This window comes from Hibiscus syriacus, unplaced genomic scaffold, assembly GCF_006381635.1.
Source record: "Hibiscus syriacus cultivar Baekdansim isolate YM2019G1 unplaced genomic scaffold, ASM638163v2 tig00110201_pilon, whole genome shotgun sequence".
NCBI lineage: Eukaryota > Viridiplantae > Streptophyta > Magnoliopsida > Malvales > Malvaceae > Hibiscus > Hibiscus syriacus.
In genome coordinates this window covers 2,301,897-2,315,763 of record NW_024062624.1, presented here as the reverse complement: position 1 = coordinate 2,315,763, position 13,867 = coordinate 2,301,897, and the positions used below count along the sequence as shown (strand labels likewise).

General features: G+C 32.4%; 1 protein-coding gene across 1 annotated transcript; it reads right to left on the bottom strand.

Moving 5' to 3' along the window:
• Positions 1-1,335: 1,335 nt before the first annotated feature.
• Positions 1,336-13,579, bottom strand: LOC120218852 (strigolactone esterase D14-like). The gene is made up of 3 exons (XM_039215753.1): positions 13,046-13,579; positions 12,495-12,937; positions 1,336-1,367 (listed from the first exon to the last, which is right to left on the bottom strand). Exons 1-2 carry the CDS (start codon positions 13,426-13,428, stop codon positions 12,505-12,507), a joined length of 816 nt encoding a protein of 271 aa, XP_039071684.1. The 5' UTR covers positions 13,429-13,579; the 3' UTR covers positions 1,336-1,367; positions 12,495-12,504.
• Positions 13,580-13,867: the final 288 nt, after the last annotated feature.

Below are 13,867 nucleotides of genomic sequence, written 5' to 3'. Positions count from 1 at the left end.
ATATTTCAGTTTATTTTAGCAGTCTGTATACGTTAAAAAACAAACAGTCTTCTTCTTGCAGACTGCAGACTTTTGGTGCACCTCTTCTGCTGTAGATGTCTGCAGATGTGGTCCGTAGACTACAGACATTTTACCTCTACAAAACAAACACCACCTAAGTGGCAGTGGCGGTGACTTGTCGATGACAATGACTAGGGCGACAATGATACCAGCTGATATTTGGGATTTAAAGTTAAAGTTTTTAGTATTTTGAGGGTTTTTAGCTTTAAGAAAATGTTGGGTTTTTAAATATAATTTTAAGTTTTTTATTTTAAATAAAAAATTTAAAATTCTATAAACACGACATGTGTCAGCTAACATAATTTTTAACAGCATTTATGGATCAAACAATTAGAATGGTAACGTTTGTAACGTTAGCCACCTATATTTTTAATATAAAAAAATATCTAAATTATACTTCTTTTATTATTTAGGTGTTTAAACTTTTTTTCTACAAATACAATTGTCTAACGTTACAAATGTTACTGTTTTAAGTGTGGTTCATATTGGCAGATAAAGGTCTATTATCTGACATGGGTCGGGTCGGGTCGGGTCGGGTTCAGGTTTATGGTGAAAAAATCTGACCCGACCCGAAAATATATATAATTTTACCATATATTGTTAGGGATAATTACAATAATACCCCTCTATATATAATTTTTTTTCAATTAAGTCATTGTTTTTATTGAATAGAAATAATTTTTATTATTATTTCGGGTCAGGTCGGGTTTCTATATCATATATTCGGGTCGGGTCTGGTGAAACCTTGTTTTGGTCGGGTCGGGTCGGGTCTCTAGTGGAGGCTCTCTTGTTTTCGGGTCGGGTGGACCAAAAACCCGACCCAACTTGACCCATGCCCATCCCTGCGTGTCATTCCCCTTCCCTTCTCTTAATCACAAATACAGTAGGTGCAAACCTATGTCAAACGACCAGCCATTTAAATGATCATTCAATGGGTGGTTAAAGGATCGGCTGTCACTGTTATTATTGTTTCAAATGGCCGGTCAATAGGATTTAGGAAATTTTTAAAATTTTGAATATTTGGGATTTTAGAGATTTAAGTTCAGGATTTAGGAAATTGGAGCGAGGGATGATCACTAAGGTGGTGTTTGTTTTTACTGTGTAAGGTCTGTAAAGCTCTTATGTCTGCGCCACGCAGACCACGCGCAGACATTGAGCTTCGCAGACTGTTTGGTTTTTAGAAGACAGAAACTCTTTTAACGTATGCGCGTGGTCTGCGCGGCATAGACGTGGTCTTATGTCTGCAGACGTCTTCTAACCTCTTCAAAGAGGTTTTATATTATATTTGATTTTAATTTTCATATTAATTTTTTAAATAAATTAAATATTATTTTTTTAATATTATATTATATATATTAATTTTAATATTACTTTTTTAAATAAATTAAATATTAAGTTTTTTGGATTTGTTATTTTTAAATTATATTTAAACTTTTTATACAAAATGTAAGTATTTAAACCATATTGCCTAATAAAAAATGATTTCATTGTTTGATAATTAAGATTTTAAAATATAAAAAATTATAAATTATGTTTTTAAAAATTTAAAATATAATCACAATTAAATAAAAAATAATCATAAAATAATTTGATAAATTAAAAAATATTTTCTAAAAATATCATATAATTATAAAAATAAATTATGAATATATATTTAAAAAAATTAAAAGTATTACATAATTGCATATTTAAAAAATCATATAATTTAATGATTATTTCTAATTTTTATTCTATAAAACTTATAAAACTAATAATACATGTGATTATGTGAGACTTATAATATAATTAATAAGGTGATGTTTGTTTTTCTAAAAATATTATTATTGTAGTTGTATGAATTATTTAAATTTCAGTATTGTAAAACTAAAATTATTTAAATATCAGTATTGCAAAACTATTTTAAGTTTAAAAAATCAATTTATTTATATTTCAGTTTATTTTAGCAGTCTGTAGACGTTAAAAAACAAACAGTCTTCTTCTTGCAGACTGCAGACTTTTGGTGCACCTCTTCTGCTGTAGATGCATGCAGATGTGATCCGCAGACTGCATACATTTTACTTCTACAAAACAAACACCACCTAAGTGGCAGTGGCGGTGACTTGTCGATGACAATGACTAGGGCGACAATGATAGCAGCTGATATTTGGGATTTAAAATTAAAGTTTTTAGTATTTTGAGGGTTTTTAGCTTTAAGAAAATGTTGGGTTTTTAAATATAATTTTAAGTTTTTTATTTTAAATAAAAAATTTAAAATTCTATAAACACGACATGTGTCAACTAACATAATTTTTAACAGCATTTATGGATCAAACACTTAGAATGGTAACGTTTGTAACGTTGGCCACCTATATTTTTAATATAAAAAATATCCAAATTATACTTCTTTTATTATTTAGGTGTCTAAACTTTTTTTCTACAAATACAATTGTCTAACGTTACAAATATTACTGTTTTAAGTGTAGTTCATATTGGAAGATAAAATTCTATTATCTGACATGGGTCGGGTCGAGTTCGGGTTTATGGTGAAAAAATCCAACTCGACCCGACCCGAAAAATATATATAATTTTACCCTATATTATTAGGGATAATTACAATAATACCCCTCTATATATAAATTTTTTCAATTAAGTCGTTGTTTTTATTGAATAGAAATAATTTTTATTATTATTTCGGGTCGGGTCGGGTTTCTATATCATATATTTGGGTCGGGTCGGGTGAAACCTTGTTTTGGTCGGGTCTCAAGTGGAGGCTCTCTTGTTTTCGGGTCGGGTGGACCAAAAACCCGACCCAACCTAAATCATGCCCATCCCTACGTGTCATTCCCCTTCCCTTCTCTTAATCACAAATACAGTAGGTGCAAACCTATGTCAAACGACCAGCCATTTAAACGATCATTCAATGGGTGGTTAAAGGATCGGTTGTCACTGTTATTATTGTTTCAAATGGCCGGTCAATAGGATTTAGGAAATTTTTAAAAATTTGAATATTTGGGATTTTAGAGATTTAAGTTCAGGATTTAGGAAATTGGAGCGAGGGATGATCACTAAGGTGGTGTACTGGTGTTTGTTTTTACTGTGTAAGGTCTGTAAAGCTCTTATGTCTGCGCCACGCAGACCACGTGCAGACATTGAGCTTCGCAGACTGTTTGTTTTTTAGAAGACATAAACTCTTCTAACGTCTGCGCGTGGTCTGCGCGGCACAGACGTGGTCTTATGTCTGCAGACGTCTTCTAACCTCTTCAAAGAGGTTTTATATTATATTTGATTTTAATTTTAATATTATTTTTTAAATAAATTAAATATTATTTTTTAATATTATATTATAGATATTAATTTTAATATTAATTTTTTAAATAAATTAAATATTAAGTTTTTTGGATTTGTTATTTTTAAATTATATTTAAACTTTTTATACAAAATGTAAGTATTTAAACCATATTGCTTAATAAAAAATGATTTCATTGTTTGATAATTAAGATTTTAAAATATAAAAAATTATAAATTATGTTTTTAAAAATTTAAAATATAATCACAATTAAATAAAAAATAATCATAAAATAATTTGATAAATTAAAAATATTTTCTAAAAATATCATATAATTATAAAAATAAATTATGAATATATATTTAAAAAATTAAAAGTATTACATAATCGCATATTTAAAAAAAATCATATAATTTAATGATTATTTCTAAATTTTATTCTATAAAACTTATAAAACTAATAATACATGTGATTATGTGAGACTTATAATAGAATTAATAAGGTGATGTTTGTTTTTCTAAAAAAATTATTATTGTAGTTGTATGAATTATTTAAATTTCAGTATTGTAAAACTAAAATTATTTAAATATCAGTATTGCAAAACTCTTTTAAGTTTAAAAAATCAATTTATTTATATTTCAGTTTATTTTAGCAGTCTGTAGACATTAAAAAATAAACAGTCTTCTTCTTGCAGACTGCAGACTTTTGGTGCACCTCTTCTGCTGTAGATGCATGCAGATGTGATCCGCAGACTGCAGACATTTTACTTCTACAAAACAAACACCACCTAAGTGGTAGTGGCGGTGACTTGTCGATGACAATGACTAGGGCAACAATGATAGCAGCTGATATTTGGGATTTAAAATTAAAGTTTTTAGTATTTTGAGGGTTTTTAGCTTTAAGAAAATGTTGGGTTTTTAAATATAATTTTAAGTTTTTTATTTTAAATAAAAAATTTAAAATTCTATAAACACGACATGTGTTAGCTAACATAATTTTTAACAGCATTTATGGATCAAACACTTAGAATGGTAACGTTTGTAACGTTAGCCACCTATATTTTTAATATAAAAAATATCCAAATCATACTTCTTTTATTATTTAGGTGTCTAAACTTTTTTTTCTACAAATACAATTGTCTAACATTACAAATATTACTGTTTTAAGTGTGGTTCATATTGGCAGATAAAATTCTATTATCTGACATGGGTCGGGTCGGGTTCATGGTGAAAAAATCCGACCCGACCCGACCCGAAAAATATATATAATTTTACCCTATATTGTTAGGGATAATTACAATAATACCCCTCTATATATAATTTTTTTCAATTAAGTCATTGTTTTTATTGAATATAAATAATTTTTATTATTATTTCGGGTCGGGTTTCTATATCATATATTCAGGTCGGGTCGGGTGAAACCTTGTTTTGGTCGGGTCGGGTCGGGTCTCAAGTGGAGGCTCTCTTGTTTTCGGGTCGGGTGGACCAAAAACCCGACCTAACCTGACCCATGCCCATCCCTACGTGTCATTCCCCTTCCCTTCTCTTAATCACAAATACAGTAGGTGCAAACCTATGTCAAACGACCAGCCATTTAAACGATCATTCAATGGGTGGTTAAAGGATCGGCTATCACTGTTATTATTGTTTCAAATGGCCGATCAATAGGATTTAGGAAATTTTTAAAAATTTGAATATTTGAGATTTTAGGGATTTAAGTTCAGGATTTAGGAAATTGGAGCAGTGGCGATGACTTGTCGATGACAATGACTAGGGCGACAATGATAGCAGCTGAAATTTGGGGTTTAAAATTAAAGTTTTTAGTATTTTGAGGGTTTTTAGATTTAAGGAAATGTTGGGATTTTAAATATAATTTTAAGTTTTTTTATTTTAAATAAATTTTTTAAAATTCTATAAACACGACACGTGTTAGCTAACATAATTTTTAACAGCATTTATGGATTAAACACTTAGAATGATAACGTTTGTAACGTTATCCACCTATATTAACCATAAAAAGTTTGGACATCTAAATGAAAAATGAGGTATAATTTGAGCAATTTTTATATTAAACCTTTATTTTTCTAGAATATTTAAATTAAATAATTTTATTTTTATCAAATAATTTATCTGAATAATAAAATCATCGATATATGATTAATGTATTTTGATGATTGGATTAAATTATATGAGAAGAAACGCTAATGTCACATATCCACATCTGAGTAAATAATAATATGACACTACTACGTCAATAAAAATTATTTTATTAAATTATTTTTATTTAATAGCATAATTCTTTTTACATACATGTTGATATCACGTTATCACCATATGATATATCACGTTAATATAACATTATCATGTCAACAATCCATCTCATATGGTTTTGCCAATTAGTAAGATAAATTGATCTTTAATAAATTAAAATTTCATTAGAAAAAAATATTATTTTGATAAAAAAAATTAACATTTTAAGATTAGGATACTTTCAAAAAATAAAAGATAAAATGAAAATTCAGTGAAATGTTAGTAATATGTTTTTGACATTATGAACAAGTTTTACAAAATTAATATTATTATATTATGTCACATTAGTATTATTGTATATGTGTCATCTTAAAATGTTAATACTTAATTAATGATTTTTCATATATAGTGAGATCACCTTGACCCAAAATGAAACTATAATGGTTAAATATTAAAAAAACAAAGGTCAAAATGACAATTCAATCAAATGTTAAATATATATTTTTAACATGATATCAATATATATAAAGAATGATAGATGAAATGATTAATGAATAAATCATTAAAGATATATTTTAATATTATATTTATTAAACGCATTGAACGACTTAAGTGGTAGAAAGAGTATTGTTCTCCCTTGAGGTCATGAAGTTTGAGTAGTTATATCTACAGGGTATATGTAAACACTATTAGTGGCTAGAAAAATTATAAACATACATTATATTATAATAATAATAAACTATTAAGATAATCTTATATTTATTAAAAACGAAATGACCATCCAGCTCAGTTGGTAGAGCACAAGGTTCTTAACCTTGAGGTCGTGGGATCGAGTCTCATGGAGGGCATTTCATAATTTGGAGGTCTCCTACGAAGCTGCTCTCAACCTAGTGTTGAGGTCAACCTACTATCTTACCTCCCCTTACCCCATTACATATCGGAACAAATGACAACCATTTATTTTATATTTATTAAAAACCTATTATAACTTACTACATGGCTTCTTTAGTCGCTGGATGCTCGGGATCCCTTCTGTTCATTATGATAGTTTAAAATTTTGATTTGATTGATTTTTTTATTAATCATAAAATTAATTATTTTTTAAAAAAAACATTAAAAAAAATAATTTTGTTTTTATCTTTAATCGACAAGAATAAAAGATATATAAAATTAAATCTATATAAATATACAAGTTTTTAAATTAAATTAATATAAAAATTATATCAAATAAAAGTATAAAGATTTCTTCTTAAGTTTGAACATAATAATAATAAAAAAGTCCTGATTAAAAAAAGTACAAAAAAAGAAGAAAAGGAAAACAATGACTATGAAGACCAAACACAACTAAAGCAGTGAAGAAGCCCTGATAAAGCCCAAGACCAAGAGAGAGACCAACCCAACCCCCGTCATTTGGCTGAGATGCTTTTGCCTAGAGCTCATAACGAGTAATAGGGAAAATTCTAGAATAGGCATTTAACAACCCAATCTCAGCATAAATTCCCATCTAATTTCAAGCATATTCTTTCAGTGGGTGGGAAAATCAACAGACAGTTGAGGTGCTCGACGATCCTTATTTGCAAACTCGCTCAGAAACCTTCGTTGATAGTTGTGTAAAGATACTGCTTAAGTCATGAATTGTTGTCTCCGCCTTACGACACCTTACTGTTTTGCAGAGGAACCAACTGCTGGTGCGGCGGTGAAGCATATATACACGCACACATATTTGGATTAAAAAATCTGATATTTTTATGAATTTTACTTAACTGTAAAAAAAAAAAAAGGAAAACAGATTTGAAGAAGCAAAATTTATTATATACACTTTGTTGCTCCTTTGGTTTTGGCAGACAAATGAATGCTTTGCCCCTTAACCCAAATTCCCTAACTCTATGCTGATCCGGTTTTCCAGTGCTTGATTTACAAAATCCAAGGGACGAGGGGATGCCTGCAAACGGAGTATTGTCTTAGAACTCAATCTGAAATAGAATGATCGTGCCAACACAAAAGCATGGAGATACAACGTCCCAAGATGTAAAACCGTGTCTTCTGTTGTTTTGCCGCCAACAAACAACGATTTCCGAAACTGGGTTGCCGAGGTTTCTGTGACCTGAGACAAGGATTGGATTTGGAGCTTGATAAAAAGAAAGGATCACTCGACATGGAGGAATCGGAAGCGAAGCTCTCTTTCACAGGGGGTTTGGTGGATGATGATGAGTCTTCTGTCCTGCCTTGGAACACTAATGCAAATGGCTGCTTAAAGCTTTATATAAACGCTTAACGGTTATGGTCCCCCTTTTATTTTAGATTACGTGTAGTCGTCATTTCCTGGAAGCTGACCCTCTTTACTGTGCTGACATTGCTGCCCCCGTGTTTTGCCCATTTTTTCCTTTTGGATTACGAAATTGACGAATGCATCGTATAAAGTAAGGAAAGTAAGAAACCAACCTTAATAATATATTTTGTATTTATTTTATTTCAATAGTTTAATTAACTAAGGATTTACTCAGAATTTACGGGAGCAGCTCAGGCCAGGTTTTCGATAAGTTTGGATTATTCTTTAGCTCAAACGTATGCAATTCGAACAGAGTGGATGTCAGAAGGACCATGGAGGTGGAGAACACATCAAATTTGGAAAAGTATTTGGGGTTACCAACAATAGTTGGAAGGAACCCCAAAAAAAAGCTTTTGTGGCTATGAAAGAGAATTACTGGACCCGAATTAAATCTTGAAGCGTTAGAACACTTTCACAAGGAGGCAAAGAAATTTTCATCAAATCAGTGTTACAAGCTTTAACGTTATGTGCTACGAATTGTTTTCTGTTACCTAAGGCACTATATAAAGAATTAAAAAAACATTATTGGCGAGGTTTTGGTGGCAGAAGTCCGAGAAGAAAAAAAGGCATACATTGGTGTACATGGGAGCAATTGAGTAAGATGAAAGAAGATGGAGGGATGGGATTTCGTGATCTAGCCAAGTTCAACATTGCATTATTGGCAAAACAAGGCTGGAGAATACATGATCAACCTAATTCCTTAGTTAGCCGAGTACTACGAGCTAAATATTTCCCATCGACACTTTTTAAAAGCAAAACTGGGATTGCAGCCGTCTTACATATGGAGGAGCTTATGGAACGCTCGGGGACTACTAGAAAAAGGAATACGCTGGAAAGTAGGTAATGGACTGAACATATCAATTTGGAGTGATTACTGGCTACCAGGGAAAATACCAAAACTAATAAGCACCCCAAAGAATGATGAACTCGAAACAGTAGTTGAACTACTCAACCCAGGTACTAATAAGTGGCGTGAAGACTTGATTGACAGGGTTTTCCTAAGTACAGATGCTGAAAAGATCAAATCCATTCCAGCTTCAAGTTATGAACAACAAGACGTGCAGGTGTGGTGTGGTGAACATACATGAACATATACAGTACGCAGTGGATATCGTATGTTGATGGAGAACAGTGAAAACACAGAATCAGATGCAGCAGTTTTGCAAAAGATATGGACATGTACATGTCAGCAAAAGATCAAGATAAATGCGTGGAAACACTACCACAATTATGCCCCAACTGGACAAATGCTTTACAATAAGCACATCACAAACAATTCACAATGTCCTCTCTGCCCAGAACAGACAGAGTCCAGCTTACACATCCTAAAGGAGTGCTCACTTGCCGAAGAAGTTTGGTAAAAATTACATTACCTGTGGCCTTCCCAGAGTACCCAGTGGAGCTTCAAGGAGTGTATCAGTTGGTGTTTAAAAAAACCTCGAACGATAAACATACAGAGACGTTAATATGCATTTGGGCACTATGGTACGCTCGAAACGTTCGAATACATGAATATACGGAGCGAGGAAATCATTACCTTAGTGAGAAGCGAAATCCGAGAATACGCAATAGCTAACACCGGCATCTCTGGACCGCACCCACGTCTTGATTCAAAATGGCACCTCCCCCAAACACGGTGAAGGCGATTTATGATGCAAGTTTCAAAATCCAAGAAAACAAAAGTTGGTCAGGAGTCATTATCAAAACTAATAAAGGATTTGAAAGGGGTGCATGCAGGAGACTTACCCATAGAATATCGACGGCCTTTGCAGCGGAGGCAGTGGCGGCGGGCCATGCAATCCAACTTGCATTAGATTTAGGGTTTCAACAAGTAATAATCGAGGAAGACTCTAGGTCAGTGACGGAGAAGTTGAAATCGTCAAGCCCAGACAAATCCGAGAACAGCGCGCTAATCTGGAACGCGCAGCAAATGGCTTAAAATCTCCAACGATGCGTATTCAACTACACCCCCCGCGAAGGTAACAAAGTGGCTCAACTGATAGCCACCGCGAAAGAAGAAGGAGAGGAGGATCGTTTCTGGGTTGAGGACATCCCAGATAAGCCAGCAAGACAGGCCGCTGAAGACCGTCGGTGGATCGATCCACCCTAGACTGGAAGAAGAAAATGGAGAAGGGTCGATTTAGCTTCTAATTTTAAGCTTCTTACAGAGAGCAAGGCATCGAGGATTTTTTCAAGAACTGTGAGAAGAAGAATGGCCAGATACTTGGGTTAGAGTGAATTTTATTTTTTAGGAAAGGTGTTATTTTCTAAGCCGTTCATTTTAGTTCTAGCACCAATGTCCATTTACATTCTCAAGATTCTTTTATTTATTATTAATAAATCCGGCGATTATTTTCAAAAAAGAAAAAAATAGATTGATTAACTAAAAAATGTTTTTGTTTTGACAGTAAAAAAATAACGCACGCATATTCTAAAAAATATTATTTTGTAAAAATATAAAATAATCCAAATATCCATTTTTCTTGAAAATAAGATGAAATACTAAGAGCATACTAGAAAAGGACAAAACAGTAAATTCGAAAGAGAAAACATCTAACAAGGATTTCAACTTAAAAGTGCTGAGTGCCGATTGCTGAAAAAGAACCATGCCGCCCCCACCACATTTGATTATCGTCTATTCCATACGTAGCATTTTTTACTTTGTATTCTTAATATACAATTAAAAAAATATTATCGATTTTATTATTATTAAAATCGATAACGCATTTGTTTAGCGGAAAGAACTTCCCTTCTTGTCGTCATTTTGCACGTGTTTTTCCTGGGACCTAAACATCTCACGGAGAATAAAAATCATGAATATAATTTATATCTCTAATATTATAAAATATCACGTGCTTTTATCAGGTCGGTCGGTTCGACCGGTTGAACCGTGAATCGGATGTCTGTATGATTCGGTTATCTTTTAAAATCGGATGAGCACAGAATCGGTAAAGAACCGGCTGAGAACCGGTAAAACCGGGATGAACCGGCTGAAAACCAGTAAAATTGGTGTAAACCGTCGGTTCTCTTTTTTTCTTTAAAAAAATTAAACCAAACAACGTCATTTGTTAAACGAGCCGAGTCGAACTCGAGTACTGCTAAGCTCGACTCGAATTCGAAAACTTTAAAAGTAAACTCAACTCGACTCAAAAACTCACAAGATAAAAATTATCAAGTTCAACTCGAACTCAAAATATAATATTGAAACTTGAACTCAAAATGGATCGAACTCAAAAAAAAATTTAGAAACTCGATTGAAGCCTGAAATTCGAGCTCAATTGAAGCGAAAGAATAATTCGCTATGTGCTCACCAAAAGGCTTCATGATTTTGAATGTCAAATTACTTCTAGTATTTATAGAAGTCAGTTGGGACGCTCTTCTATGTTTTTTAGCCATGTGAGATTGTTTTGTTATCATATTTTTACTCTTTAGACTTTTGGGATGCTCTTCTATGTTTCTTAGTCATGTGAGATTGTTTTAAAAAAAAATTAAACCAAACAACATCGTTTGTTATGATTTTTTTCAGCCCCAATTTTATTTTTTGATTATAGTTATATAATTATATTTATTATTTAATATGTTTTACATTAAATATTATGTTGTAGTTGATTTGAATCATTTTGTTTAACTTGATTTTATGTTTTTTTAACTTATATATGTTATGACTTGTGATATTTTTATACCTTTTAATATTGTAAACTTAAAAAAAGTGTTATGTATATATTAATATTGTTTTGAATATTATGTAAAATTTTAAAAAAATATTAATTTATATAAAATCCGATTGAACCGCAGTTGAATCCGGTTGAACCGTAGTTGAATCTGATTGAACTAGTGAACCAGTATCTTCATCGGTTCAAGGTCCGGTCCTGTTTTAAAAACATTGGCTTTTATTCTTTACTAGTATAATGAGCAATTATTGGAATTGCTTAATTAAAATTATCTAAAAAGGAACAACACTCCTTAAATTAACTTCATAAGAGTGGAAGAAGATTTATATAAATTATTTATTATTCCATTTATGATTATATTATAATGCATTTATTAAATTAAATCATTTATAATAGATGTAACAATAACTAAATTGGACTCACTTTAAATAACACAAATTTTTTCATCAGATAATTTATTCAGTTCAATCAACAAACGCTTTTAGACTTCTTTATATATATATATAACAAGGAACATATCCGATTTGGACCCACCTTATCTTCTAAATGATGGGCATGAATTTTCTATTACGGGCAGCGGTTCTTCTTGGCTCTTTCCCTTATGGGGCCGATCGGCCCGATTTACATACAACCAACAAGGAACGCACTTAAGGACCTTTCCAATGGCAATTAATTTTGGAATTTGGATCACTGATAGAAGGGACAGTTTTGGACTACTTAAGGGCCTTTATCTTAAGTTTATACTAATAAAATAAGATTAAAGCCAACTATAATGGCGCAAATCACACTAACTTTAGAACATTGCTTGTCATAAAAGAAAAACCCATCGTACAATTATGAAAATGTTTTTCACTTCATAAGAAGTATTTTTTTTTGGTGTGGGTAGATAGATAGATATCTTAATATTTCTAATTTTATATTATTTTCTGTTCAAATCTGAAAGCCCAAAACTCGAGCCAGCACATGAAGGAAGTCAAGAGGTGCAGTCAATTGAGGATAATGCCTATCAGCCTTGACGATCTCCACTGTTGTCTCCCCTTTGATCTTCTTCTGCATGTAGTAGGCGACAGAATCTGGAACCACAAGGTCATTTGTCTGAATAATGGTGCAGGGAATGGTAACCTTCTCCAGAGTTTCCCTCTCGTCGCTGTGGAACACCGTCTTGGCTAATGGGAGCACAAATTCTTGGTTCGTACTCTTCAAGCATTTTAAGTAGTGTTCAACGGAGTGTGGATCATTGTTGTCCACAAGAAGCTTGGCGAAACTAGTTGTCCAATTCTCATAGTCTGATTCTATGCTGGTGAGCATGTCGGCAACTGCTGCAGCATCAAACCCACCTTCATAATCGTCTATATTAATGTACCTGTGTTAATTAAATTACAAAAAAAAAAACTCATTTATCTATAGCAAAAGCATTTTTTTTCTAGAATTAAAAAACAGGGGCACTGTAAAGGAAAGAAGAAACAAGTACCTAGGAGATGCTCCAACTAGTATGAGCCTGTTAAAAAGTTGTGGTTTTTTAATGGAAGCAATGCATCCGATCATACCAGACATGGAATGACCGACAAAGACTGAGGATGTCAAGTGAAGCTCATCCATTAGAGCTATTAAGTCGTTAACAAAGGCATCGAACGACGAGTATTTCAAAGGATCATAGAGGTTGGGATCTTTTACAGCTCCAGAAAAGGGCCAGTCGAAAACGAGAACCTGGTAATGTTTCGTCAAGTAAGGAAGGATTTTGTCCCAGAGAGACTGGTCTCCTCCAAATCCGTGAGCAAGAACCATTGTCTCGGACCCAGACCCAAGTATTCTTGCGTTCATGGCTGCTTGAAGATTCGTTTGTGGCATCGACATATTAGGAACAAATTAAGTAGCAGGAACTAGTTATTCCTAGACAAGAGAGACAGGAAGGTGAAAACTGAAACTGAAGCTGATTTTTGGTTACATCTCTCTGCTACTGGTCTGGGTTTGGTTATAGGGAGCAGTGGTTCATTAAAATATATAGAGGAAATATATAGCCAAACGGCAACGTTTTGCCCGTTCCGTAGCAGAAGTCATAAAGCAAGTATAAACCTCACCGAAATGATTAACGTGATGATAACTGATCCTTGTTTGTGGAAGAAAAGCTTGGGTTGACTTTTATTATGATACTTTAATTATAATAAAATCTAGGATAAAATACGGAAATAGTCCCCAATTATCGGGATAATTTTTATCTAGTCCCTCAATTTTTTGGGTTCTAAAAAAATGTAGAAAAGATACATAAAAAGTTTACTTCCCAAAAATATATGGG

Excerpts from the sequence above, each read along its gene's own strand:
- LOC120218852 (XM_039215753.1), bottom strand. The coding sequence starts at position 13,428 with ATGTCGATGCCACAAACGAATCTTCAAGCAGCCATGAACGCAAGAATA. Across the intron at positions 12,938-13,045 it reads CTAGTTGGAGCATCTCCTAG|GTACATTAATATAGACGATT; the intron begins GTACTTGTTTCT and ends TAATTAACACAG.